Source organism: Pteropus medius, unplaced genomic scaffold, assembly GCF_902729225.1.
Source record: "Pteropus medius unplaced genomic scaffold, Ma_sr-lr_union100, whole genome shotgun sequence".
NCBI classification, from domain to species: Eukaryota; Metazoa; Chordata; class Mammalia; order Chiroptera; family Pteropodidae; genus Pteropus; species Pteropus medius.
The window spans coordinates 3,937,529-3,961,787 of NW_024344434.1; the positions used below are offsets into that span (position 1 = coordinate 3,937,529).

The 24,259-nt window shown below is 32.8% G+C and overlaps 1 protein-coding gene across 6 annotated transcripts in view; it reads right to left on the reverse strand.

Moving 5' to 3' along the window:
* DPP10 (dipeptidyl peptidase like 10) overlaps positions 1-24,259 on the reverse strand; it is a 457,935-nt gene that overhangs the window by 74,793 nt on the left and 358,883 nt on the right. For all 6 annotated transcript variants that reach the window (XM_039872698.1, XM_039872700.1, XM_039872699.1 and 3 more), the window contains 3 exons: positions 22,841-22,961; positions 12,662-12,816; positions 5,723-5,820 (listed from right to left, as the gene is read on the reverse strand). In XM_039872698.1, the coding sequence (XP_039728632.1) occupies positions 5,723-5,820; positions 12,662-12,816; positions 22,841-22,961 (374 nt within the window). The remainder of the gene's footprint in view (positions 1-5,722; positions 5,821-12,661; positions 12,817-22,840; positions 22,962-24,259) is intronic.

Here is a 24,259-nt window from a genome sequence, read left to right on the forward strand (position 1 = left end):
GGGAGAAAAGATACATTTACCAATTAAATCATATCCTGTATTCTTTCTATATTTGTCCCAGGATCCTGCGTGCATATATTTATGATCCATATCTACTTATTCAGTTTGCTAATAGGTAGTCAGGCTTCCTCTGCTTGAGGGACTAGGGAAGAGCCCTTACCTGGAAATGTCACTCCTTGGCCTGCCTGCTGCAGATGTGGCTGTCCTCCTGGAATTCCATCTCATGAACACATTAGATCTGGTGTCCCACGACCAGTGGCCAGCAGAAGTGTCCCTTTCTTTTAACTGGCTTTCCTGCTTGTTCCTTGTCTCCATGGCTCTGAATTACCCAGGAAGTCCTCGAGGATCTGGTCCTCTTGAGCCACAGAGACAGACACAAGCGGGTTAGAGGGATTACACTCAAGTCAAGAAAGACTTTCTTTCTATCAGCTGGGTGGTCTGGCACAGGAGATCTAATTGTTCACAAGTGTATGTGGAATGGAGTCACCTGCATCACCAGCAGACAGGTATGTTAGAAATTACACCTGTGTTGTCACTGGCTTCCTGTCTGATCAGTACTCTTTGTTTGCAATGTAATTTTTGTACACATATAGTTACACTGAGTTCATTCTCCTCCAGATAATCCAGGATCTCTGCCCATAAGTGTACTGTGATGGCATTCACAGCCAACTCATAGCTACTGTCATTGATGGCCATATATTACTTGTAATAGGAGCTATTTAGGACACTTCCATGAACATAAATACATTTATTAATTAAATTTTCTTGGAAGGCACAGATATACCTTGGAAGAATAAGAGATGTAGACTAGACATACGTAAATTAAATAGGAAGAGAAAGCATGGTAGTATCAAGCCCAGAGTGACAGGGAAATATGAACTGTAACATCACTGGTAAATGCTGAGAACAATGGATTCCAAAGGGTGGGTGACTAAAGAAAGTTTTCAAATAAATAAAATAATGTCAAAGACAGAGTAACGAGAAACCAAAGACAAACCACAACCTTTATTCTTCAGCCTGGAGATGTCTAAACATTAAGAATAATCACTTTCTCAAAAAATGTAACAAATGCCTAGCTTATGAGAAAATCTGCATGATTCATTATCATAAAAAAAAATCTTTCTACAGAACTTAATTATTTTTAAATTCCTGGCTATAAATTCCAATAAAAAATGAATGCTTGTAATACTTTAAACTTGTAGTATAAGAGTTTACAAAACATTTCTTCTCCTTAAGATTAGATGAATCATCTAACTTCCACTGGACCTGAGGATTGGGTCATTATCTTAGTTCATACCATATTACATTTTGAAGAATCAACACAGACCATAATTCAAATAAAGATAAGACTCTGGGCTGAATTACTACTGAAGAAAATTTGCTTTCATGACCTGAATTTGTTTGATGGAGGGTCTTTAGCTGAATCACTAACTTTTGTTTTTTTAAAATGAAGGGGGTATGGAGCAAGAAATTGGAAAAATAAATGATGCCTTTCTCCGATAAACTTATTTTTAATTTCTTTTTAAAATGATAATAATGAATTGAAATTTATTTTACATTCTTTTACTAGAGTATATGTATCTGGTTGAAGGAATGTTCTCCCCAATTATAAGAATAGCTCATGGACCTTTTTCTAGTATAAGTATAAACACTAGTTGTTATAAATAATTAAATCAGCCAACCAAATAAATAATCAACAGACCAAAAGAAATGACCTAACAGCTTCAAATTAAAAGCAAATCTTCTTCTTTTGTTTGGGGGAGGGGATATAGTTTATAAGGTAGCTCAAATCATAAGAGAACATTTTTCTATATTCATCTTATTAATCTTCCTCTCTATCTAGGTGCATATATATTCAAATACTATTATTGTCATCAGGGTGATTTTATTAGAAAGAAGAAGGCTAAGAGATGAGCATATAAGAACTTCAAATCTAATGAAAAAAAAAGGAAGAACTGAAAAAAAGTTTATAACCATACTGAGTAATAAAATAAGGCTCTCTTATTATCTTAGCGAATGCCATTGTACAGGTCATCTGAAGATAATATAAAAAAATAATGGATGCTCAGATAACATATCAAAAAGAGTACTCATGTAATTATTACAAAATAAATTAATTATTTAAGTATTATGTTATTGTGAGTTTAAGCAGCATTTCAAATGATACATGTACCTATGCTATGAACATAATACAAAGTCCAATAAGAAGAGAAGGCATTTGATGGCCTAAATAGGGTATAGGGAAAATATGTTACTAATAAATTAATACATGTGTCTTCATACTTATACATTAAAAAATAAAAATAATTTGCTTTATAGGAATATTGCCACTAAGAAATACAGGAATATTATTACTAATAATGATATAAAAATAATTTATATATTTGAAATTCTCAAAAAATATAAAAAATTGAGTTAGCTTAGAAAGATTTAAAGATAATATGGTAAAGAAAATTAGAAAGACAGGTGAAGGAAAATAAGTTATAGAGGGAAGCAAATATTACTATAGGTTAACTCCATGTCCAAAATGCACTAATGCAAATAATTAAAACATAACAAGTTACATGATTCACAATGCACACGAAAAAATTATGGCAGATTTTCAGAAGCACAAGTACTATGTAGATAAATCACAAATGTATGTGTGTCTGTATATGTGTATATATGTATACAGAGAGACAGATTGAAAGACATACACCTGCATACAAAGACAGAGAGACAAAACAGAAACAGAGAACACTTCTCACATGGCTTCAGAGAAATCATTGTGTATTCCTGTGGACATCTCCCATCCTTAAAGTAATAACAATGGTAAATTTTTTAAGGGAAATATTATGTTTAAATTATTTGTGTTGAATATTCTCCATTCTCCATCTCTTCTCCTATGGTTTCTAGAGGCTGGACTCTGCTATGAAGCTGCCTTGCCAACAAGAGTTCTCTGCTTGAGAGGAGAGTGTGGGGTATTTATTACCAGGACCCACTAGGGTATTATTTGGCAATGATTGAACTGTTCTACCCGTGGACAGATCTTACTGATTCATCCTGTTTTCCAGCTGCAAGCCTCTCAAAGTTTCATAAGTGAGATTGCCCCTTACTCGTTCAGTCCTGGGGCAGTAATAACTTTTCTGCTATTGCAGACTCTTAAGTTGTTTTCTCATGCTCTGTGAGTTTCCCCTTCATCCTGATCATATTACATCTTTGTTAATAGTCTCTTTATTAATTGTATTTTATTACTCCTCTTGAATATGTCACCTTTTTAATTTCCAGGACCCTGATAAAGAAATTATAAAAAAAATAGTATGTTCTTTTAGAACTCAAACATCTATCTAACTAGGAAAAAGATAATAGTTCTCAGGCAAATTTCCATATGGTTAAAGTACTAAATATAAATATTAGAGATATTGATAATCCAAACTAAAATTAAGAAAAAATAAGATTTTAAGTTCCACTTGATGTGCGGCTAGATTAATGCAGTTTTCTTTTACTCACACTACGAATATTTCTATTTTTTTCATGTTTGTGTATTTCTGGCCCCTTCAAAGTAATATGTATGCTCGGAGGGGCTAAATCCAGATTATATAAATTTCTTTGATTACTTTTTTTTTTTTTTCCCTGTGAACTGGGCTAAAGCTCTCATGAGGAACAATGAGTAAGAAAATATATTTCCATAAAACTGAAACATGGGAAATATTTGAATAAGTTTTGGAGTCAATTTCGATCTTGAGAATTCCAACAAAAATAGTAAACCATACACTTTAGTGAGTTTCACATGCCACAGTTGGCATTTACATAAGACCAAGAGGGGAAAAAAAGCAAAATTGTTATGTACACTGTGTAGATAAGGCATTATATGACTCTCCAAACTGTAGACTGACTTTCTAAACCAATATACTTGAATTACATTTAAGTGTTTTTTCTTTATGGGATTTTTCTTTACTCTCAGTGGGATCCAATATATAATTCTGTGTACTGTATTTCTAACATCTAAGGATATGTGCTATTTCTTTGCAATAGGTGACTAATTTTATCATATTGTATCACAAATTTTAAAAAGATGTACACTTAACTAATATTCCAATAATGACAATTGTTTCTCTCTTTAGGAATCTTTGCATTTGATGATACTCTGCTATTGCTATCTAGTGAACTCATTGAAACTCTTTCAGATAACATAATCATGGTCAGGAATCACTATCTCTTATCAGGAAGAAATCTGGTTATTGAAAAATTGACCTCCATTTCAAAGACCTAAAAAAAACTGATGAAAACTATACATTATTATTTCAAGATTAGGGTATTCACAGCCAGAGAGAAGTAGAATGAATTGTCCAAGATCACACAATGAAATGGTGGTAGAGATGTGACTCAAACATTCCAAACACTAGTACCATTTCCTTTCAATTCAGAGGATCAAATAAATCAGGGGAAAAAAAAAAAGAAAGATGAGATAAGGATCACATAAAATATCAATAGTTTTTGTAATTGTTTCATTTGTGACTGAATTTTTCATGGCTAGTAGACTGAGCTCAAAAGTAGAAGTTTCTATCTAATTTGGTCAACTGTACTTGCATTCTGTATGTCAGTTCATATGATCCTGTGAGGTCTTCCCTCAGAACCTGGATGTAATGCTCTGTAACTTGAAATAGCCTTTACCTCATTTTCTGACTTTGCTATAAACTAATCTTGAAGGTCTTTCTCAACTATTTTTAAAAATCTCTCAGCCTCATCCTTTCCACTAATTAAAAGAGCAATTTATATTAGTAGTTAATGAGGGTCCTTCAAGCATAAGCATTTCATAAATTTTTCCTAGCTTTTAAGTAGGAAAAATTTCCACATACAATAGGCTGCACTTCCTATGAAAATCCTCAACTATGATGATTTTTTTTCCAAATATGTCAATGGAACAATATTTGAGTGAAATTTCTTTTTGAATCAGTCACCCTGCTTTGATTGATTTTTGACATCATCAAAATAAACTTTGAGCTTAGCCCCATATCATTCAATATGTGTGAAACTATTTTCCTATATCAGCTTTGCCTATCTCATCCCAGCTTTAGGACTGTTATGAATTTTCAAAGGGATACAATATTTGAAAGAATCACCCTTGACATTTGAGACCACTCTGGATTTCAAAATCTACATTATTTGATTAGTTGTTCACTGCTGGAGATTTTGCTAATATTAAATTATGTTTCTAACACTTAAAATATGTTTTTTCTCCCTACTTAAATTTCATAAATAAAAAGGCTTCTTATATAATATATTTACAAACAAAATCTCATTCAATTTCCCTGCCTGGAAAAGAAAGCTAAAGAATAACTGGCAAATTGTGGGAAGAAATTGGGGATGAATGAATTATAGGGAGATTCTACTGTTTTTAAAGAGGACAGTTTAAAAAATGGAGTAACTATTTTTAGTAAGAAAATTCAATGGAAAATTATCCTTTGTTCCCATCTCTCTGTCACATCTGCTTGCAAAAGGTCTAATTCTCAGTATCTGCATATTTAGTCATTTAGTGGTGCTGCTAATCACCTTGAAACTTTAAATGCTTCCTGGGAACAAGAGAACCAGAATGACTTCATTCCTGCACTAATGGAGGCAGCCTCAGCTTTACTTTGAGTGGATTTGTTGAGCTGATCACATCTCTCTCTAAATTGCAACAAAATGATAATTGGAGTTAAACTATCTATTCACCGGTAAAAGTGAAATTGAAATTGCATACCTTGATTTAAAGCTGTCGGGTGGCATAAGTTCCAAAGTATGAGTTGGTCCATATAGGTTTACAACATATAATTTGATTGTTGGGTTCACTTGACCTGCCTTTGAGAAAATGAAAGTTGTAATGCAAAAAAAAAAAAAGAAAAAGAAAGAAAAAGAAAAAGAAAAAGAAACACACACACACATTAAGCATTAGAATATATTAAGGAAAAAAAGAGAAAATGCATTTTGATTCTTTTACAGTTTTGTGTTAGAATGGGGGAGAGGGGAGTTAAATCTTTCTGAAGTGAAATGATTTTGAATGCAACAACTTGATTGCTTTCAATTGTTTTTGTAGATTGCTGCTTCTCAAGCATTTTAGTCAAACAATTAAAGGTGATAGAAAATCATGATGGGTTTATTCATTAGGTAATATTACTGTGTTCTTTCCCTAGAATGACACCAGAAGGGCTAGCTTTACAATAAACTAGTAGATTAAGCAGCTACTCACATTATAAAATATGAAAGGAAATGGGGGGGAATAAAGGTTCAATTGGAAAGAAAAGAAAGAAGGAAAGAAAGAAAGAAAGAAAGAAAGAAGGAAAGAAAGAAAGAAAGAAAGAAAGAAAGAAAGAAAGAAAGAAAGAAAGAAAGAAAAGAAAGAAAGAAAGAAAGAAAAGAAAGAAAGAAAGAAAGAAAGGAAGGAAGGGAAGAAAGGAAGAAAGGAAGAAGGAAGGAAGGAAGGAAGGAAGGAAGGAGGGAAGGAGGGAAGGAGGGAAGGAGGAAAGAGGAAGGAGGGAGGGAGGGAGGAAGAAAGGAAGAAAGAGAAGAGAAGAGAAGAGAAAAGAAAAGAAAGAAAATAACCAATCTAGGCACCATGTGCTTAAAATTCCACAATATTTAATCAATTCCATGTATTAATCACCCTAAGATTTCCTTTACATTTATGAATACTAGATGGAGTACAAGTGACCCTTGGGAGGTGGGCCATGAGCAGACTGTTCTCACTCAGTACCTAGCATGAACAGTAGAAAGATAGTGGAGAGGATGAGGACATGTAATTTATTTTCCTAAATACACTGTGAACTCTAGGGGCAGAAATGGAAACTTCCAACAAAGTACCACCAACATGTTGATGAGTGAATAAAAGAATGTTTACGTGAACAAATGATTAACAGAATCAGTTGACTACTTGTGACTCCATATTTCTAAAGAAAGGCTGATATCATTGTGGTATGGCTGATGCTTTAAAAGAAGATCATATGAGATATACAGAGAAAAAACGGTAATTAAAAGTGAGTTGAATTAAAATACCTCACAAAAATCTAAAGAAAATGATACAGCCAATTTAAAGATGGCAAAGAAAGAACCATGTTCAAGGAATCAGAATCAACAAGATCCAGAGTTAAATTAGGACAAAAAGCAATATAATGCATTCACCAATAGTAATAGCTCCTCAAGAACTGTTTGTTAGGTTATCAGTAATAATGAGCACAAAGGGAAAGGAAGAAAGAAAAACAGGGGAAGTAGGAGAGGATTTGTAAGATAGTGAAAATACTCTGTATGATACCATAATGAAAGATACATGCTGTTATACATTTGTCCAAACCCACAGTATACAACTCCAAGGTTGAACTGTAATGTAAACTATGGACTTTGGGTGATAATAATGTGTCAATAGATTTTTATCAATTGTACCAAATGTATAAATCTGATGGGGAATGTTGATAATGAGAGAGACTAAAAATGTGTGGGAGAACGGGGTATATGGCAAGTATCTTTTGTCTCCTCAATTTTGTTGCGAACTGTAAACTGCTCTAAAAAAATGTCTACAAAGAAAAATGACTAGCATGTCTGTAGGAGTGTATCACATATAGGTCAGAAGTTTTGAGCCAAAGAAAGAAGTCAGGTAAAGCTTTCACTATAGAAATGCAGTGATTATTAAGAGAGATTGTGGAACTAGTTCATATAGTAAAGGGCTTCCTGGAAGATAAGCTATGAGCCTGCCTCACAGAGAAAGCTCTGGCATCAGATTTTATAAAGCCTCTTTGTTATTCTAAAACCTTCTGGTGCCTGGAAATAATTGTCTTGGGCAATGCTCTACTACAATTAGGAGCTCTCTTTTACATCACTTTTGCTTTAATTAAATTGCCATGTTCCTTGAAACTATTACTCCTTGAAAATATTGGCCTTATTCATATGTGTAGATTTTTTAGTCTATCCATTTCTCTAGCTTGCTTGATCAGGTATGTTAAAATTTAGAGCTGGGACACAGTATTTAGAAGTGCCATTTAAAGTGTTGCCCTTTAACTAGCAGCATCAATCAATATCACCTGGAACCTTAGAAACACAAATTCAAGCGTCTCACCCAGGCTTATATTTAGGCCCAGAATCAGAATCTTTAAGGTGAGCCTAGGAATCCGTGTTTTAACAAAATTCAGATAACAGCAATTAGTATAAAAATTTTAATAAAACACTGATTAATAACTAATAGTGTCTTTATCAAAATTTGCCTACTAATTTTAATTATCTGATAATTTTTTAAAAAAATTTACCAAGATTAAACTGTTTCAGAATCGCCCAGAAGGCCTGAAGGGCTTGCTTAATCATTGATTTCTGAGGCCCACCTCCAGTGTCTCTAATCTCTGAATGGTACATTTTTACATTCCTAAAAATTTCCCAGATGAGACTGACACCTCTGGTAAAAGGACATTTTGTGAACTGATTTAGCTTTATCTGTGAGTCAGAGAACTTTGGGTTCAAATTTTACTGTTATTTACTGGATATGAACAGGTCTTTAACAAAAGATCCTCAAGCAATATTTTATCAAATTATCAAAAATAAGACACCTTTGAGAATGTCAGAAGTCAGAAGTTTTGTGCCAAAGTAGGCTTCCTTTCTGTAGATAAAAATACTTTATAGTTTTGTTAACTGGACTAACAAAAAAAGATTATTTATAAAAGTGCCTAAAATAATATATAGTAGTGAATTAAAAATGAGTTATTAAGAAATTGACTTTTACAATTAATGAAAAATTGTGTATATTTTTTCTTTCAATAAACTGATTTTAAAAAGAAATTAAATTAATTTGATCTTTTTATAAGTTCTTAGCAATGTTACATAATTTTATGTTATACTTTGTCTAAGATATATATGGTTATTATTGTATCTTAAGAAAGTTTTTTTCATATCTGTAGTATACATTTATGCTTGCATAAAATCACTGATATCTCAATTAAGTCTAATTGAGAACAAATTAAATTAAAAGTTGTATACACATGTGCCTAATTTTATACAAAAAATGTCAGGCTATTTCCCAAATTCAGCTGTCTAGCATTCTATATCTTAATTAGATTTTTATCTTTCCATGGAGCTTTGAAATTAGTGCACGTTGCAAGTTCATTTGTACCTTTTAATATTTGAATTGTTTCAATAGTTTGCAAATTGGAGGAGTTCATTTATGTGCTTTTTACAGTCACATTTCCCACAAAGACTGCAAATTCATAGAATCCTTTTTCTATGATTCTGAAACACAAGCCTCAATAATAATTAACCTTATTTTACTGGCAACTAAGTTGTCATTAAACGAGATAATGTTTTAATTAAGAACATTAACCTGAGGTTACTAAGATAGAACAGTGCATCTCTTTTATGCTGAATTGCTAATGAAGGGTATTTTATGAGTTCTAAATCATGCTGAATTAAGTAAAATACAAATATGTTTGTTTTGTGTAAGTATTTCATTAGTAAATCTGACTACATTTGGTATTTTCTGCACTTATTTTAATCTAGTTTAATTTAAAGTGTGATTTAATGTGAACTCTAGACATTACTTCAATGTCTGAAGTAACACTTTTTTAAAGTTTATTGCATAAGTAAGAGCAAATCAAAATAACACATTAGTTAGTGGGAAACTAATAAACTTTTTTTTAACCAGAGTAGACAACAATGAGACTTTAAAAATTCAAATAATATATCCAGCATGATACCGAAATTTATTCTGGAACAAGAACCAAAACCTAGACTTAGTTTCTTTGAGTACTATTATCTTAATTACCTGGGCAGGTATTCCTACTGACAGCCACTTGATTACTTGAGATTCTTTCTCTTAGCTATGGCCACTAGAATATCTGTTTATTTTTAATACTTCTAAGTGGTAGTTATTAACGCACACTCAGGGAATTCATCAGATATTATATCCATCAAGTATTATATCTACCATGTATTACATCTATCATGCATTATATACATCATGTATTACATATATTTGTGTGTATATATGTATGTGTGTGTATATATATATACAGATATATTTGTGAGTGTGTGTGTATATATATATGTGTGTGTGTGTGTGCTTATATACCACATATATTGTTATTATTGTGTGTGTGTGTGTGTGATAATATATATATATATATATATATATATATAGGCATGTGTGATGCTGTTTGAGAACGCTACTAATATATAGCTAAGCCATTAACAGTAAATGGAACAAACAGAGCTCTGCATAAATTTGTTAACTTGACAAGGAGATATTTTGATTCCAGCTACGTTCTCTGAGCTACAAGTTAACCTTTAGTAGTTTTATAGAAAGGGACAGAATCAATAAATTTGAGTTATTTCCCTGTTCTTAAAATAACTGTGACTTTTATAAAAGGACAGCCTTTTAGAAGCTCAGTTTGTCTATTTAGAAAATAGAGGCAATTGTGAAAAGAACAAAATGAGGAAAATATGTAAAGAGTCCTTCTGCAAACAAAGCATATTATTAGCACACATGCTTTATATGATTAATAAATAATCATATTATTTCATGCCTAGCTTTACTATTAAGAAATAATTAAATAACTAATTAAATAATGCCTCACTAAATAATAAAGTATCTAGATTTGTCAACCCAGTATCTTCTGAATTATTGTTGATGTATTTACATTTTTTCAATGCTTCTATTTATTCATTTGTTTGCATTGGTCTTGTAAAAATTATGAGTCCTAGGAAAGTCCAAGTTCAAGCACCAAGTTCAAGTTTACCGGTCCATAACTGAGGAGACATGAAGAGTAGCTATTGCATAAGGCTCTTATGTGTGAATCCTAAAATCCTCACTTTTTTTCAGAAATGAATTATAAAAAGTTGTCTCTTCCCTAGGGCTGATTTTATTCCCATTGTGCACTTCACTAACTGAACATTTCTGTATGAATATCTTATCTATTGACATATGCTTTTCACAATATGCCACTAATTCTTCATTTTGTATCTAAATTGTCAGGTGAACTTTCATTTTAATAAGTAAATCAAATTATGTGAGAGCTAATAGTATTTGAGAAGCCATCTCAATTTTTCTCTGAAAAAAGCAGGTGCAAGTATGCCGTACAGGCACAGACTGTCAACCATAAAACATGGCTAAATCTATAATTGGAGAAGTCATAAGTACTTTTCTTGGAGTACAATAAAACTCTCTTAGCAAAAATGTTTATTTTGTTGTTAGGTCAAGTTGTCATTTTCTCTTGAAGAGCAATGAGTATATATGACTTCTAATCTATGTCCGGAGAAGACCCTAAAAATAATATTTCAAAATCACGAGATCTGATTCCTCTCACTCTCTCTGTCTTCCTTAGCTGTCAGTCAGTCACTTAATACTACACCCTGTGGAAGGAAGATAGGATGGGGAGAAAGAAAGACAGTACAGAATCTCACTGAGGAAACACTTTTCTTTCTTATTCCTGACTCTCCATATTTAAACCTTTTTTTTTCCACTTTGGATAACCTGAGTCTGGCAAAGATAATAGAAAAATAAGAAAAAAATACACCCACCCTGACCACACCCTCATTGCAATCGTAGCATAAAATGTGATAGGTAGTCCATCCAGTACTTTGCCTGTTTAATGTAAGTTGCAAATTAAAAAGTATAGAATCTATTGTGATGGTGAACACGCAATACAATTCACTAAAAAAGTGGCTTAAAAACAGCTTCTAAATTAAATCAGCAGCCATATCTTACCTAATTAAGAGCTAAAATGCATAAAGCGAAATTTGAAAAGTTTTCTATAAGACATCTTTGCTACGTGATTAATGCATAGGGTCCTCACTAATGAGATTTTTTTCTTTGTTATGTAAACATAGAGAAAATAAACTTAAAAAAAAAAGATCTTAAGTGATTTAAAATGGCATGCACAAGAAAAACCAATACACTCTAGGTGTTTTTACAATCTGCTCCCAGAGGCCTCACCCAACACTTGAACATAGTTTGCTCTCTGGCTGGATTTCTGTATTTGTCTCACTCAATAAAACAATTGCATCTATCCTTCCTACTCCTGGCTATGGCTTTACTGGCTTTACCCTAGCTTTTTATAAAGTATGTTCCAGAGTTTCCTCTGCCAAAATAGTACCAATGTTAATACTAATAAATCCTTTATGCTTAGACTATTCTTTATTGGTGATTCTTTATGCTTCTGGAGATTCTTTATGCTTAGTCTACTTTTTATAGATTTATAATATGTATTAACATATAGTACATTAAGTGCTCTAAGATATCATATGAAAGACGCTAGATTTTTTTTTTTAACTAAGAGTTTCCAACATATTTGACCATGGTATTTTTTCCTCCTCTATAAAACCTATTGACAACTCATAGAATAGACCTTGAAGAAAAAGCCTTTGCCTTGGCATCAGTGCTTCCCCCTATCTCTTCTCACTCTCTTTCAACTGGGAAGGTGAGGGAAAACAAAAACAAGACCATCAAAGGGAAAGAAATACAGCCAAGTAAAAGTTCCCACAGCCCAAATTATCTTTAGCTCTTCCTATGCAACACTGTGTACAGGCTACTGAAAGCTCTAAAATGATGTGTCTGTCAACAATGGGGGCGTCTTTTTTTTTCCAAAGACAACTTGTTCATGAAGCAAGAATATTATCAGTCAAGTCACTTGTGCAGAAAGGGGGAACAAACTAGCACTTCTACATTACTTACCTTAGGATATGGATACTGCTTTCCTTTGGGATACAATGCTCCAGTAAACCGGGGAATAACCATGTTAGGCACCAGTGAATCATTTATCATCAGGAAGGCAAGCCTTTCTCCATCTGGTGACCACCAGTGGGCAATGTGAGAATGCAGAAGTTCCTCTAGAATAAACAAGTGTTATTTGAAATCAACTGTAGAGATGTGGGCTCAGTGACCCACAAACATCTGTCCTTGATATTTCCATTGTATATGTACATTTTCTATACAATGCATTCGATTTTATCAACTTCATAGAGCATTCTCTATTTCTGAGTTACCCTTTTAATCCCAGAAAAAGCGGATGCAAAGGAAGGAAGAAACAAAGTAATGGAGTCAGGATTTCATGGATTGTCAACAATGTGAACAGAGAAGATGAAAGAACTATCAGAGTAAAAAGAATGAGAACAATAATCAAAGACTGAAATATGGCAGAAAATCATGTCACCATTCATACCTGCATTCAGTCATATTTCCATCTTCTCCTCATTAAACAAGTTGAATACCTACTAGATTCATGAAACTATTTTAAGCTCTAATAAAGTAGAATAAGAAATACACTGGATATCTTTCATGTGACTCCAGATTGACTATCCACTATTTTATACCTGCTTTCTGGCCCAGAATACTAACCCACATGAGCTACATCAAAAGAACTCCCACGTTCTCCAGAGGATGGCCATTAGAAGAAGTGAAGAGTTAGAGTATTTATATCTTTAAGTCTATTCTAAAATGTCACCTCAGGCTTGTAGTGTGTTTTAAATGATGACACTACTACTCCTGTCAATGCAGCCAACTCTACTCAATTTTCTCCTTTTGTATGTGGTAATGGTTCATCTCTAAGGCCATTGGGGTGGTAATAGCTTTGCTGCTTCTAGTCTAGATTATAGCTCCGTTTTTATGTTTACCCTATACCTTCACCTTTGTAAATGGTCTTTTTGTACATAAATCCTCTTCAAAGTATTGAATGTGCCATCTCTTTCCTTTTGGGATACAGTGATTAATTGTAGCAGTAAACTGATAAAAGAGACCTTTAAAACTAGATTTTGAGATTAGGTTGGAGATATAGCCATATCTATATCTATATCTATGATTTAATGATATGTCCAGGGGAAAATTAGAGCATAGATAATCAATAGCAAGGGATGGAATCATGAGTAATCAATTGTCACTGATTATAACATAGAATGAAATGCAGATAGAGAGGAAAGGCTCTGGAAAGACAAGTGGTTGTGACACTTAGGTGCTACAACGGTGGCAACTATAAAGATTGTAAAGTGAAGTTTATATGGTTCTTATGATGCTGCAGAGAGAGTACTTAGGAAAAAAAAATTGAGACCATGACTGCAAAATTAGAAATGCACAAAAGTTCACCATGGCATCTAGAGTCTCTCTCTTCCGCAGAGGAGAAGATATGTCTGATGTTCAGGAAAACATACATAATAAGGGTTGCAGAGCTGTAACACATCAGGGGCTCATTTCCACCTGCTTTTTTAAAGGATAAGATAAAGATACTGGTGGAGAAGTATTGAGACACTGACACACAGGATGACTGCTTGGGTAAACGTGTATACTTAGAGTTTCCGAATCAGTCTCATAAATAACACATTTCTTGGTGGAATATTGTCATATATGTATAATTTTGTGGCTGAAGAATTTGAACCTCAAAATTCCCACAAGTCTTCTTGTTGACAGAGGCAACCTTTTTCCATAAAGGCATAAAGTCAAAGAGGACAATGAATTCCTGTAAAGTTTAAGAATTTGAATCCTTAGAGAAGAATTTAGAGATCTAGTAGCCTGGGATACACTAGGCTATCTCTTGTAAAATGAGAGAAAATTTGTTTGAACTGTACCAACACAAAGGTAAATAAGGATGGAACTCTGGATTTTGAAGAACAGTATACACCACATTCACATGCACTGCCTTGTTCTATTTCCCAGTGACCTGTAGAATCTGAGCAACAGAAGGCTAGTTATCAGATCAAAGCCATGGCATAACCTTCCCTACCATCTTTATCTTGCTACCCAGCAGGCACAATGGCAATGCAAGGATTCATGGTAAACAGAGATGCTGTGTGGAGCTTCTAACTCTCATCATATGATAATCAAAGTATAGTCATTATAAGCTTTAGTGAAAGACCAATTCTTCCTGTGCAGATAAATATTCTTTATTTCAAAAGCTGCTCTCCACTGGGCTCTGGCAGAAGCTCTTATCATGGAACACCAAATGACTATGCAACCCATATTGCCCATCATTAACTGAATGTTATCGGATTCACTGACCATGAAACTAAACACAAACAACAACAGAAGTAGTATATATAGGACTACCCATGGTATTGCATCTGCTACTTTACCCTCTCCCTTCATCTCACATCTATGACTCATGATGTCTTTTCCAATACAAGTTAGTAAAGGAGGAACGAATGAAGGCCTGGTTTATGACCAGGTTTGCATGAGGCACTTGAACATGCTGAAATTGAATAGGTTCCATACTACAGTCTGACTTGAAAATGGCATTAAAGTACTATAATACATATAAATCTTCCAAGCTGGCAGACTTGAACAAGATATTTTGTTTACTACTGCTTGCCTTGAAGCATGGATCCAGCCTGACTCATACACAATAACTAATAAATGAGCACATGAGTAGGGGTATGAGAAAAGTAACATTAGAAAAGTAGTGACAAGAAAGTTTAGGGAAAATTAAGTGCATGATTTATTAGACATAGTAAAAATGTAAAAAAATGTGAAGACATTAGTATTCTGTTTAACGTCCATCAAAACACAATGATAGCAGAGGAGGTTCTCAATAAGCAGATGAGCAGTGTGACTACCAAGTACATATGAGCTTGTCTCTGGCTCCTTCTATTACCTGCCAATAATTGTGGTTTTCACTATACTGTTTATGTGGCATTATTTCCTAGCAGGACCAATTGACTACCTGGTGGCAGGTAGATTACATAGAAACCCTTCCATCAAGAAGAGGTAACATTTTGTCATTACATACTAAGACACATATTCCAGGTATGGATATGCCTTTGCTGCCTGCAGTCCTGTTACTACTGCTATTCATGAACTTACAGAATAACTTACCTATTACTCTGATTACCCGCACTATGTCACTTCCAAATAGGAAATATTTTTTAGCAAAAAGAAAAACAATGGGCTCAGACCCATGGAATTCACTGGTTTTATCATGTTCCCCATCATGTACCTGGCTTGATAGAAGAGTGAAATAGCATGCTCTATCTGGGTTTGGCACTATTTGTTTGAAGTTGAGATGCCATCCTACAGCATGCACATGTCCCTCTTGCATAGCCAGGAAGCACAGATCTAAGAACTAATGAGTGGAAGGGTAGTGTTCTCTTTCACTACTTGTATCGTTCTCTTTTACTTGATGGGTTTAAGAGTTCTAATGTTTAAGGGATGATTGCCTCCAACAGGAAACTGAAATTTCCCCCGACCATTTGGGCAAAATATAACTGGCAAAAAAAAAAAAAAAAAAAAGCTAACAAGAAATATAGTCACTGAGCTGAGTCTGATGATTAACCTTTTCTGCCAGGAAGAAAATGTATTGTTACTATATGAAGAAGGGCAAAATATATACTTATTTGGAACTCAGCAGTTTCAAAAATACTCCTTTGTCCAATTTCATCTTTTTCCAATTTCGTATTTCTATATTCCAATTTCCATTTCACTGGAAAACTGATACCCTAATATTTTCAGGAAGAAAAAGAAGCAAAGGGATACAATTTGGCAGGAGTAAAGTTTTGGTTTGATCTACCAGGTAAATAACCTGTCTAGTCAGAAGTTGATGAAGGGACCCCATGATAAGATTATTTCTTTTATTAATTGAGGTATTTTCCTCAAAACCTTATATAAAAAAGCACATGTATTGGCTGCACTTATTAATTTTAGGCATGTATATATATAACCAGACTAATACCACTCTACAATGAAACAGTAGCAAAAGTAGCTCCTTTTCTGGGGACAGAAAATTTTTACTTGAATAATAAGATACTCCCATGATTTCTGTCTTTTTGTTGGATATGACCAACATGAAACCAGACAAATCCAATAAAAGAAAGTTAGTGCATGGTATTTATTTTGGGGGTTTCCACCCTTTGAAATCAGGTGGGTCTGACTGTGTTCCTCAATCAAAACTCACTGTTTTCATTATTGTGAAAACTACAGAATTTCTTCCTTCTAGGTTCTAATATCTGTCTTTCCATCCCTCTTAAGCTGTTAATGATTAAGCCATTACTAGCCGCAGGTTTCTGCATATCCCTTGTCTTTGATAAGTGGCCTCTTCACAGGTAAACATTGAATACTATTTTGAATGTGCCTTCTTTTTTTTCTTCAGTTATGATCTTCACCCTGATTTACACAAATAACATATAATTCAGATGAGGAGACAACCACATGACACGCTGAAGAAAAAAACTACTAAATGCCAAATGAGTGTAAACTCTTAAGTCTTTGAGGCTCTTGAAGATACACGAAGATCGTATTGCCCAAAATTAACATTCAGGTTTCTAAGAAGCGGGTTCCATCCTCGTTGGTGCTAAAGTATTTGTGCAAAAAGTACTCAAGAATTACAGTGGCTGGGATTTGAGGGTGCCTTCATTAGAAATTTGATGTCATCTACTCTCGTTTATTTTAGAGTAATCTATGCCTAAAATTGTGCTTCAGAAAAATGTTAAAATAGCAAAGTACCACACAGTTACGTGACTTCCTTCAGGTACAAAAACAAAGCTAACTGAAATGGGAAGGAAATAAAAGAATCATGAACAAATTAGCTTAAGAATCCTTTTGGATAAGGTACACTCTTCTTTAATTGCAACTAATAAGGACTTTACTCATGGACTGAAAATTCCTGTGTTTATTATATTATTTATAAACAAAGTATTTTTACAAATTGCATTCCACTTCATTTCAACATAGGTTGGTCTTTTTATTGTCTTGATTACACTGATTTAGCAAATCTCACTGCAGAGCAGACAAAATTTTTAACACATGTCGTTTCATATCACAGGTATTTAAAAACATAGCCTCATCACAAAGCACTTACAGAAAACTAACTAATATAGAATTATTGTGTTTAGATTAACATGGTATTCTAAAAATTAAGCTAACTTTATCCATCTGTAGTTTATTGACTTAGATAGGACTCTGAGGATCCTACTGCCATCCTTGGGGGGTCTGTGGTTGTTTTTTATTCCACTTATTGTCTGTATCTTGCGTTCAACTTTCTTGAAAGAATTGTCTATATTCATAATGGTCTCACTTCTCATTTTATACCTCTCCACTGCAATCTTGCTTCTGGTACCATCGATTGTCTAATTTTGCTTTTGTCAAGTTCTAGTCGCAATCCATCAGTAACTTTGAACTCCTTAGCTTGTCTGCCCTCCAGAGACTTAGCATTGTCCATTATCTTATTTTACTCTGGCTTCTATAGCTGCATCTCTAATTTTTTATTTGACTGTTTATCTGTCACAGTCCAATTTTACTGAGATTTAGTAAGTGCTCACTCAATAAATATTTGTTGAATCAATGAAAAATGATTGTGACTTCTTGTGTCCAAGAGAAAGCAAAAAACCAGTGAAAAGCCCTTTTTATTGTTCTCATTAACTAATAAAAAGGTAATAATCAGAATCTGTTGATAAAGATATTGTTCATCCTGTAAATTTTGTCTCTCAGTTGTTTACTCTTGTCTTTCTTAAATCTCAATATAAAGACCATTTCCTCTATAAGGCTATATCCATCCATCTCATCAGTATTAATTCTACTTATACTTCTATTTAGCATGCTGACATGTAGTTTTATTTATATTTCTATTTACAATGCTCCAATGATTCCTTATATATTAGTTATTTACAGTTTTTAATGCCACTAAGTTAGAAATACCCAAAACAGAAACGCTTACTCCTCATCTTATTGCTCTCAGATAATGCTTGACAGATATATGTATTCAATAACTATTGGATTAAATTTCAAAAAAGAATTCCTTTAAATATGAGATTCTAAAATTTATTTATAAATCATTTAAGCATATTAGTTCCAATATTCTATACAATTAAATAATTGAAAGCGGAAGTCATTTTTTGTTTCTATTTAATAGACTAAATACTTTATAGAAAATTTCAAAGTTATAAACTTGGCAAATGTGTGAATTTTATTTTTTTAACAAAACATTGATCTGAAATTTTATTTAGTTAAGTTGCCATGTTAAATACACTAATTATATGAATAACATTAGATGTTCTTTATGTGAATTATATTTAAAATGGTGTTTTATTTTTCTTCTAAACTTTACTAACTCTTTAAAATACATATTTTATTTGATTTTACATTCCTTAAAAATTGAATAATGCTGGAAATAAAGACGAAGAGGCTTTAAAATGATACTTTCAAAGACTTTTAAAGATTTGACATTAGTAACTGTTTGGGAACAACAGCCATGCTTATAGATTGGTCTGGGCCTAAAAAGATTAAAGCATGCCCTTAAAATTTACCATGAAAATTTTTTTTTGTTGTTTGTTTTTTATCTTTCATGTGATTCCTTATCTAATCTTTTTTTCTATGACATTTACAGAAGGCAAATTTTAATATAAAAAATGAGTGGAAATATTATATATTACTTCTTGAGTCTCCCACACACTAATTCAGATTGTGATTGATTTCTACAAAGTAATAAAAATGAAATCTCCAAACTAGGATATCACACACATACTGTTGAGATCATATAAATTCTTAGTAGAACTCACTGTGTTTTGGTGAGTATTTTAAAGAGAGGAGAGAAGGTCTGGAATCTGGGAGCTCTTGGCACAATGGACAAACAAAGTTATAGGGCGAGAATAAGGTACATGGAGGACTCTTGAAACATAGCCAGGTAAAATATTGAGGGAAAATCAACGACATATGAATTGCCTAAATCCCTCTTCAAAACCTTAACACTGATTCCCTTTGTAGTATACCTTCTCTTGGAAATAAAGCAAGAATTGTGATAAGTTCATGGACTGTAGAGTTCAGAGTCTTTGGCTGAGGAAACAGACCAGTGAAATCTAATGGCTTAGGTGAATAACGTATGTCATTTCTTAGGGAACAATGAAAGGCATTGCACTGTGACAGGCAGGTCAGATTAGGACTAAACACTAGCTTTGAAGACACACATTCAAGGGCTAGCTCTGTTTCTCATGAGCTCTTGAGGACATGTCCAAGTAGCCTACCCTCCCTGAATCTTGGTTTAGTCAGTAAGTGATTAGATATACTACTGTAGTGAGGATTAAATCACATAGCACATCTGAAGTTTTGTAGTTTGCTTAGAACATAACAGTCCAAAGTTTGAGTTTAATTTGAATGGTAAAAACTATAATTTTTCCATTTCCACTTTGAAATGTGTCAGATCTCCAGTGTTGTCACAAAGGTTTGGTTACCTTTTTATCCTGCCTAATCTCCAACACACTGTTCACTCTCAGTTCAAATACATGGATTGTTATTCTCTAATTAGGAAAAAAACCCAAAAAACAAAAAACAACCTTATTTTTCAGGCAATGATCTTTAATTTCTCTCCTTATAATTTCTGTAAAATTGTAACATAATAAATTATATGAAGACTTCCCTAAGGACAGAAGCCGACATCATTTTGGTCATTGGCCAATTCAGTACACTTAACATTGAGTATAACCCCAGCTGACTTAAAGTACTTCAATTTTAAGGATCACATTTTGTTATGCAATGTAGCATGCTAGCATATTACAAAACACCAATGTTCCCACTAACCTATTCTTCTCCTCCTTGAAGTTCACTACTCCTTATGCATGCCTGCTCATTGTGTCATCACTATTTACTAGTGACCCAAACCAGAAGCCAAAGAATCATTCTTTACTTTCCATCTACGCCATCCATTTAACCACTAAGATCTATCTATTTACTGCCTCATCAATTTTAGAATCTTCCCTCCTTCTTCCTGCTTTAACCATACTATTTTTTTTGCTCATTATATATTCATAGAAGACAGAAAACCCCTTATAGCTGCTCACTCGTTCTCTTTGCCGTTCAATCCTAGCTTCGCACTGTAGCGAAAAATCTATTTATATGAAAGATCTGATCTTGACACTTCCTCACTTAAAAACTCTATTAGTTTCCCCATTTACTAGTAGAAAAATAACTGAAATCTCAGATTATTCTTAGGGTCACTATCTTTTGGTTCTTGCTGACTTCCTTTTCCTCATTTTTTTTTTTTTTTGCCTTAACAATTACAAACAGATTTTAGTTCCCTAGGCATGTACCAAGCTATTTAACTCTACTAAATTTTTATAAGCTTTTAACTCTAGCTTGGATTTTTCTTCCTAGTTTCTTATTGTCTTACAATTCCTAATCTTTCAGGCTCAACTCAAAGATTTTCTCCTTTAGTGAAATATTTGCAAATCTCTAGAATGGGCTGCATCTCTCTCCTTTGCTCTTTCATAGAATCTTGTGTTTACTGTGATTTGACAACTTATCCTACTGCATTGATTTGGTTTCTTCATCTTTCAGGAGCTCACTCAGTTCCAAGAAAATTTTCAAGATAAAGGATATATCTTCCCTAGTTTTTTTCTTTTAGGTAAGTAATTGTTAGCTTTGGTTACCTAGATTCCCAGAACTACTCAGGTTTCATGTTTGTTCTCTATTTGCTTCTTCAATTCACTGGGCCATCCTAGCCCCTTACAATAATTTGAAATAAGAAAATAAGTAATCTTCTGATGTTCTCAATCAAATTATCCTATCTATTTTGAAATAAGAAAATAAGTAATCTTCTGACATTCTCAACCGAATAAGAAAATAAGTAATTTTTTTGAAATAAGAAAATAAGTAATCTTCTGATGTTCTCAACCAAATTATCCTATCTATTTTGGTATTTCAATTTTTAAAAAATTTTATAGCATAATTATTGTTGATATTTCCATAATAGCTATCATTACTCCTCAGAATAAACCATGGTCTCTCAAATATTTAATTATTTGATGTTGGCATATACATAAAAATATAAATATAAATATATATGTACATATATACTTATATATCTCAAGGGCTATAATATTTCTTCTTTAGTAAAATGGCTCCTCCCAGTAAGATTTGTTTCTTAATGTAAAATTCTGAAAGTAGTACTTTATTTTGTTCTCTGATGTATCCCAGACCTAGACAAGTACTTAGAACATAGTAGGACATCAATGATATCTGTTGAAGAAGAGAATAGTCAATGAATAAATAAGCTAAATAATTTTTTTTGTACAGAATTAAAAATATTGACTAAAGTAGAGAGATTGCATTTGCTAATATTGCTCTAGAAAATTTATTTTCTGGATGATTTTAGCTTTATAACTTCTAATAAAATATACCAACTCGACATATTTAAATCTTGACATATTTTGCCAAGATCAGTTGCAGAGTCTAAAACCTTGGTGTTAAACTTAAGTTTTGAGTCTTCTGCAGACATTTCTGTACCTATATCTCAGCTGACAATTGGTACATGATCAAAATGAACAAAGATTTTCATCATCTGATTCTTTTTTATATTCTCAGATGTTATTAAAACTTAATTCAACAGTTATTGCAAATTAACTCTTTAGGTAGGTTTTATTTTGTTCCTTATGCAATGACTTTTAAAATGTGACAGAATGTTCTTAATGAGAATGACTAAAATCAACTGGCTTTCATGTACTCTTAGATTATTAAAGATTTTTGTTTCTTCTTTTCCAAAGAGTCAGAAAAATTTAACATCTAATTCCAGAAGGATTGATGCAAGGTGATCGTTCACTTTCATTAGTTAGGCATCACCAAAAATAAAATCTATCTAGTCTGAACAGAATGTACACACATACACATATATATACAAAATGTATATATATTTATATGATTCCACATTTGAGATATATATGTATGTGTATATATATCAAATATGGAATCATATAAATAGATGAAAATCACAACCAGTTAAAATATGAGCACATGCAAAGATAATGAAAGCATGAAGGCAATTTTGAGAGGAAATGAGAAATAGAAATAGTGCTGCAAGTATTGTTCTGGAATGAACAAATTTTTCTTAGAGATATTATATAAAAATATGTATTTGTGTTCCTTTGAAACTAAATCTATTCAACTCACCTTCATACAACCAGTCAGCAATCCCATTAAAAATAATTCCTTCTTTTCCGGAAGATGTCAGTCGCAACGAACTGCTCTTTATATCAGGTTGATAGTAGATATTATTTTCAAAAATATAAATCTGGATCAGGAAACATGTAAAACAAACAAACCAAAAACCCAACATATTAAGAAACCTTTTTTTAAAAATTGTCTTATTATAGAACAATAGTTGAAGAGCTAAGTGTTTCATTATTTGCCTGCTTTCAATTTATTTTACTTAATGCATATATTTGTATTGTTTTTAATTATTAATGGCTGTTTTTTTCCAATCATATCAATGTAAAATTGTCATTTAGAAATTACATGATACTTGGTATTGAAACTTTTATATCCATATTTTCAAGAATTTTTCATCTACTTAATAATCTCTCTTATAGCAAAATTGGTTTGGGTTTGAGATAAGATTTTGCATTCTTAAGAGACTGATAACTGTACTAGCTACCATTTTAGTAACAACCAAATGAATGATTAAAAACTTCAACTAGGGGTCTTTATTTTTACAAAAATGCATTTGGTGATCAATTAAATAATCTTTACAAAATCTCTGATTCTATCTAGCTCGACTCACAGATCTACTGATAAAAAAAGGAAAGGATGGCAAAAGTTCTTTGAATTGAAAAGTGGAACAAACCTCACTCTCCCCCAATTTTTCCTGGCAAGTCTTTTCTAAATAGCATAGCAGTAATAATAACCTTGTGTCTAAAGGTTTAAGAAAGAGTTTTAGGTTTAAAACATTACAGAGGCTTCCAAAACAATATCAACAACAATAGGAATAACAGAGGAAATTAAACAGCATCTGTCTACACTGCCTTTAATAGAGACAATTCAAGATAAAATTATTTATAACCCAATTTAAAATATTTTAATGCTGAGCATTTAAAACTGCTATGCGGCTTATGTGATTATAACCTCCACAGAACCATGTTCCGTCCATGTTAGGAGAAATAGAACATTGTCTGTTGCAAGCCAAATTGTTAATTAGATTGAACATTCTACTAAGAATGTGTGAGATGGCCTAGTGCCATGTGTTCCAACTTGCTATAGGATCATTACACAACAGGAAATACAGCAAACATAAGAATTTCTGAAATTATCTGATTATCAAGTCCCCAATTAAAAATCTTAGTGTGCAGTGATGAAGACAATGTTAATATACAGAAAATTTCATTGATATTCTATTTTGATTTTGGTGATTTGGCAAGTATTTAATAGTTAGAGTATTTAATAAATCATTCCACCGCTATCTGACATTTATATTACAGGTGAGAATGCCAGTATAAGAAAAAGAATTTGGCCAGGGTGAAGAAAGAAAGATATACAGAGTGTTTAAAAGTGTGGGCTTCATAATCAAGCAGCCTAAATTGAAAATCTTAGGGA